General features: G+C 46.9%; 1 protein-coding gene across 1 annotated transcript; it reads left to right on the top strand.

Moving 5' to 3' along the window:
- Positions 1 to 911: 911 nt before the first annotated feature.
- On the top strand, positions 912 to 4,914 carry nefma (neurofilament medium chain a). Its single transcript, XM_047014956.1, has 3 exons — positions 912 to 2,054; positions 2,986 to 3,110; positions 3,287 to 4,914. The coding sequence occupies exons 1-3, from the start codon at positions 1,005 to 1,007 to the stop codon at positions 4,710 to 4,712; spliced, it is 2,601 nt and encodes an 866-aa protein (XP_046870912.1). The 5' UTR covers positions 912 to 1,004; the 3' UTR covers positions 4,713 to 4,914.
- Positions 4,915 to 6,761: the final 1,847 nt, after the last annotated feature.

Here is a 6,761-nt window from a genome sequence, read left to right as displayed (position 1 = left end):
GAAATCTATAGCCAGGTGAGCAGTCCTCTATCTACTCATAGAGTAGAAATGTGAATATAAACATAGTGGTACTGTTAACATCAAAGCAGGCATTAGATAGAGATTTAAAGACAAGGAAAAGGGAACTTAATTAACTCTGTTGGAAAAAGATGGTCACAGACACGCATCACTTAAGGTTTTATATAGCTATGAAGTTAGTCTGGTGGTAATTTCTTCGAACGGTTATTTTGTGTGTCAACTAATGGTCTATAAGCCATTACTGAGCACTGACTTGCACGTCAATATTTGACTAATTAGGTATGGATACTTGACTTTGTTCTGGTTATATTGACCCAATAGCATAGGATAATGTTTGTTTCATTCTTTCCACTGATCTAAACAGTCGTGAATCGTGATCATTAGAAGTCCGTATGCGCTCGTGTCTACTGTGGCCTACATCGTTTAGGAACTTTGTCCTGGCGCCGGCCAGCCGCTGTCCATGGTACTGAAACGGTCGCCTTGACAAATTCGAGCTAAAGTTTGCGTTTCTGTAAGGTTTGCAGACAAAAGGAACACCATGCCATCACCACATACTCTTAACAACAATTAAAAAAATATCAACATTTATTTATCGTTTTTATGTCTGTCAAGTGTTTGGGGATATTACAATATAGAGATATGTGCCATTGTATAAAGACCCCCCCTCGCGTTTAATTACTAATCCTTCACGAGATCACCCATACACCCACGTGGTGTTGAATGGGACCTCCGACCACAGGGAGTCTGGCAGGATGAGACCGCCCTCCCCGCCCCCCACTCCCCCCTCCCACCTCCGTTCGATCAATGGGCCAGTTAAAACAGCTCCTGCTTGCTTTGCTAGCGATACCGTCTCTCATATATAAAGGGCAGACTGTGGTCCTTCAGTCGCTGAGAGCCGTACACCCTTCACACACACACACACACTCGCCACACGCCTCCACCCTCACACACCCTCCATTTGCACACGCAACACCCTGTTAGGCCGGATGAGCTACCCGGTGGACACGATAGGGAGTCCCTTCAGAAGAGTTATGGATAGCAGGACCAGCTACGGCCGCTCCAGCGGCACTCCGTCTAGCGGCTTTCGTTCTCAGTCCTGGTCCCGGACCAGCCCGGGCTCTGCAATGACAACCTCCTACAAAAGGAGCGTCAACATGCCGGTAGCTAGAACCTACAGCTCCACAGTAATGAGCTCCGCCGACAGCGTTGATTATGGTCAATCCTCCCACCTGAACGGAGACTACAAGCGCTCCAACGAGAAAGAGCAGCTTCAGGGACTCAACGACCGTTTTGCCGGCTACATCGACAAGGTGCACTACTTGGAGCAGCAGAACCAGCAGATCGAGGCAGAGATCCAAGCGCTGCGTCAGAAGCAGGTGTCGCAATCCCAGCTGGGTGACATCTATGATCAGGAGCTCCAGGAGCTGCGCTCCGTGCTGGAGCAGATCCACAATGACAAGGCGCAAATCCAGCTCGACACGGACCACATCGAGGAGGACATCCAGCGACTGAGGGACCGCTTCGACGAGGAAGCGCGCATTCGGGAGGAGACGGAGGCCATCATTCGAGTCCTTAAAAAGGACATGAACGACTCCGAGTTAATGAAGTCCGAGTTGGAGAAGAAAGTTCAGTCTCTACAGGATGAGATTGCCTTCATTCGTAACAACCACGAGGAAGAAGTCAGCGACCTAATTGCAGAGGTGCAAGCTTCACAGGTGACCATGGATAGGAAAGACTTCCAGAAGACTGACATCACCGAAGCACTCCGGGAGATTCGTTCGCAGCTTGAGGGGCACTCAAACCAGAACCTGCAGCAGGTGGAAGATTGGTTCATGTGTCGCTACTCCAAGCTTACAGAAGCTGCAGAGCAAAATAAGGACGCTATTAAGTCCGCCCGTGATGAAATATCCGACTACCGTCGCCAGCTCCAGTCTAAGACCGTCGAATTGGAGTCCGTCCGTGGTACTCGAGAGTCACTGGAGAGGCAGCTGAATGACATCGAGGACCGCCACAACAGCGACCTTGCAAGCCTTCAGGTATGAAAGCCTTATTTTAATCAAGTATTTATTTCAAGTTTGCATCTAAATTCATGGAAACGAGTAAGTCATGTGTGTATTAAACATAGTTATGCAGTTTATGGAACTGGAATCATAACATTTGCTAACTTTTATTCATCCCAGCTTATGCAGCCTAATCTTTTTATATGGTTGTTACGCGGTAGTCTTGATCACTAAATGCAGAAATACGCCACGGATCATTGTTCATGTGTACTGTCGGCGATTTATAATTATACAGAAGTAAATTGATAGGCTAAGTCAATAGGCAACTTCTTATATATTTGTAATAACATACAATTGTGTCTAACAATGACGTAAGGCATTCAGATCCCAGGCACTCGAAGCCATGCTCAACATCGTAAGATGATTTGGCAAAATATGTACGCTCCACTGACGGTGAAGGGGTGACACAATGCTGCAGCCTTTTCCTTTTCCTTTTTTTTCTTTTTTTATTGCGGTTGCGTCAGAGATGCAGGTCGATGCGTTCATTGGCTGTGTCCTCGTTTCACCTCACAGATACAGTACCTCGAGGATAACTGTTGAGCAAGTGTGGAAGGGAGGGACTACCCTAAAAACCACTGCATCATTCAAAATATGCGTCAGAATCAATTCACAGAAAACGAATAAAGGGCTGCGACGTTTATACGATTTTACAGCTAAATCGTTCTCTTGAATAGGATGGGTTATTGCTTACGGTTGACTTTGAAGTGACACATCCTTATGGATCAAGAGCAATGGCAAACTTAACAGTATTTACGTCTGGCTTTCGTCTGAAATGAGTTTGGACAGCGGCTGTGTGGAGTTGTGCAATATGTCCATATTTCAAGGTTCTTTATACATCAGTAAGATGTCACCTTCGGGTATTTTTGTGCTAACCGTTTAGGTTGTGTCCCTCGCTGTGTTCTCTCAGGAGACCATCCACCAACTGGACAATGAGCTCAAGGGCACTAAGTGGGAGATGGCTCGTCATCTGCGGGAGTATCAAGACCTTCTCAATGTCAAGATGGCCCTCGACATCGAGATCGCTGCATACAGGTATGACTATCCAGACTCCTCATTGTGCTTCAAGAAGGAAAATAGGGAATCATAAATGCATTTCACTGACATTTTATTTGAGAAACGTTTCGAGCAAACTATTTGTTTATAGACTTTTAATTGTTGATTTGAAACATTGTAAACTTATGACGTGTCCTTTTCTACTCTCAACGCAGGAAACTCTTAGAGGGGGAGGAAACCCACTTTAGCACTTTCCCTTATCGCCAGGCCATGACTTCAAAGAAGTCCAAGTCTGAACCCCCCAAACTGAAGGTTCAGCACAAGTTTGTCGAAGAAATCATTGAGGAGACCAGGGTGGAGGATGACGACTCTGACATGGACGAGGCCCTGGCCGAGATCGCCCAGGAGCTGTCTGCCAAACTGGGAGATGGAGGGGATGACGAAGAGGCAGGGGCAGAGGACGAGGCCGAAAAAGGAGGAGATGCCCCCGAAGGACAAGAGGGCGAGGACGAAGTCGTGGCCTCCTCCGAGTCCAAACTCGGCGCCTGCGCCCCCGACGACAAAGAGGAGGATGAGGAGAAAGAGGGTGGCGACGAGGAAGAGAAAAAGGAAGAGGGAGAAGGAGACGCGGAGGAGGACAAGGAGAAGGACGGGGAAGAGGCCGATGAAGGCCAGGGAGAGGAAGGCGCCGCCGAGGAAGAGGGCAGCGTCGAGGAGACCGCTCTAAGCGCCAAAGCCCCCGAGTCGAAGGCCAGCCCTGAGAAGGAAAAGGCCAAAGAGGACAGCGGAGCACCGGATAAGGCAGGAGAGGATGAGGGAGACAAGGAAGACGGAGGCGACGACGCGGCCAGCGACAAGGGAGCCAAAGACGGAGATGAGAAGGACGAAGGGAAGGAGGAAGCCGACAAAGACGCCAAGGTCGAAAGTGAGAAAGGAGACAAGAAGGGACAGGAGGAGAAGGAGGACAAAGAGAAGGCCCCCGTAGCCAAGAAGGAGGAGCCTAAGGCCGAAGTGGCCAAATCGGAGCCCAAGAAGAAAGAGGAGCCCAAGTCAGACTCTCCCAAACCTGAATCCCCTAAGTCCGAGTCCCCCAAGTCAGACTCTCCCAAACTTCAATCCCCTAAATCCGAGTCCCCCAAGTCAGACTCTCCCAAACTTCAATCCCCTAAGTCCGAGTCCCCCAAAGCCGAATCCCCAAAGAGCGAGACCCCCAAAGCGGACGCTTCGAAAGCGGAAGCCCCCAAAGAGGCCGAGGAGAAATCAGACAAGAAGAGCGATGCCGAGGAAGAGAAGAAGCCCGAGAAGAAAGACGCCACCATGAACGGAGACATGGACAAGAAGGAGGACAAGAAAGAAGACAAGAAGGACGAGACGAAGACAGACGCCGACGCCGAGGACGCCATCACCAACGGGGTGGACGAGAGCCCCGCCAAGGATGACCCCAACCAGAAGGTGGTGATCACCAAGACCGTGGAGACCATCACCACCTCGGAAGACGGGGCCCAGCACGTCACCAAGTCCGTCACGGTCACGGAGACCGTGAAGGAGGCCGAGGAGATGATGCAGGAGAAACTCGTCACCTCCAAGAAGACGGAGAAGCAATCCGTCCAGGTCACCAAGCAGGTGACCGAGACCGAGTGACCACGCCAGCGACCATCAAGCCCTCGAGGTGCGACGGCGAAGAGGAGAAGTCAACCCACAGAACCAATAACATAACAAATAACTCATGCAGCTAGAGCAATGTAATAAAGATAAACCACTCGTGAACAAGCCTAGAGAGAAGCCATATGAGGTGTCCAAGCTTAAATTGCATGTCGAGTGAAAGCTTCAAGATGCTGCAGATGCAGAAAGGACAAAGGGAGGTCGCCGTTTTATTTGACTTTGTTTCTTTCTGCAGTTCACCAGACGTTTTATGGGAGGGGGCATCTGCATGTTAACTCAAGGGAGGGAATGTGTGTGTGGGGGGGGGGGGGGGGGGGGGGATTCACATCCTCTGGCTTGTACGGAAGGGACACACAGTTTGCACAGAGAATACATTTATATAGGAAGTCGGTTGTTGAGTGAGAGAAATGTTTGTTTAGTTAATTGTGTTTTTGAGTTTGAAAGCAGCGATTCCAATGGAAGGGTCCTCCTTACTGACACTGATATGAAGAAGCAGCCTTACTTAAAGTTTGAAGTCGCCAACTGAGCCAAAAAATAACAAGCAACTTATACACAAACGTAACAGTGACAACCGAATGACAGCGTCGATGGTGCAATGATCATACTCATACCTAAAGCAACTTAAGCATTAATAACCTGAATAAACTCCACGCCTTAAACATGCTTTTTATCAGTGTCTATTATGTTTACCTTAAGAGTGCAAATGAAAATAAACCTACTGTATTAAAGCGCACACATACAGTCGTGTATGCATAGGATGAACTTGAATTTAAATACCGAACATAAATGAGGTGCTACTGTTTGCGATCCCATCTCTTTACTCGTTATGAACAATTTCCCAGCAGCATTTACTCAATAAATGTCATACAAAAATACCAACTTTGGTGTCTTGTTTTGAAATGTTCAGTAACTATCATGTCTTGTTTTTCATGGGATGTTCCATAGACATATTTTCACAATATGCACATACTTCTGGAAAACATACTTTCATGTACAGAATATTTAAAATGGAGCCATAACATACATAATCTACTATGTACATACAATATGACATGCAAATCACTATGTAAAATCGAATGAAACCTAATTTTAGACAAATTTGAAATATGTCCCATCATAAAAAGACTAATAAATGAGAAGGAACTGAAGCGTCATTCATGAATAGGCCAGTCAGTCAAACTACAGCAGTTTTACCAAAGCAACATACACATTTTTTCATCCATGAAAGCAGATTTAGTTAGATATCGTGTCGTTGTGTCAGATTCAACAAGATGTCCTCCTTGACTGAGCTGATGCGCTCCATGTTTGTACACCACCTCCGCTGCTTGTCCTCGCTTGACCTTCCAGTGTTCTGTGGCTCTAGTCTGTATGCTGGTCCAACAACAATGTTTGTACTTTGTAATGATACAAAGTACAAAATCAGACATACAAAGAAGGCCAGGTTGAACATTGTATCAATTATGCATTATGCATTTGATTTATTGTATGAATGGTTGCAGAAGACACAACCTTAGACATTTACAAAATTAAGTGATTATGTAGGTATTAATTAGTATTTATAGTACCTAGTGACTGACACTACAACATTAGTCTGTTTTAGTCTTGTGTGCTGTGAACCCTGTGACCGCTGATCATGTCAGATCAGCTTTCACATCGGGTGCTGAATGCAGCAACTCATCTGCCAGGAGTCATCAAATCTGCCATGTATCATGAAACAGGCTCAAATGCTACAAAACCCCTCGACTGAGAGTAGACGTTATCTATCTGGGGCTATGGCTGGTCACAGACCTGTCACTAGCTGAGTTTGCTTCAGTCTGTTTCTCACTGCCCTCGGGGATATGAGTCGCATCGCTGCAGGTGGGTCTTATGTTCCCCTCAGAAGAGGAAGCAGCAACAATGCCTCAGTGTGTCGTGATTATACCTTTGTGCTCGAAATTCGAATGTTTTGCACAACAGTGTCATAGGACGTTTGGAAGTTAATTTCAGCACCATGGACAGTACAGAATTTCAATTTCTCTCCCTTTGTTC

Source organism: Hypomesus transpacificus, unplaced genomic scaffold (genome assembly GCF_021917145.1).
Source record: "Hypomesus transpacificus isolate Combined female unplaced genomic scaffold, fHypTra1 scaffold_27, whole genome shotgun sequence".
Taxonomy (NCBI): Eukaryota; Metazoa; Chordata; class Actinopteri; order Osmeriformes; family Osmeridae; genus Hypomesus; species Hypomesus transpacificus.
This window is presented reverse-complemented; position numbering and strand designations above follow the sequence as displayed.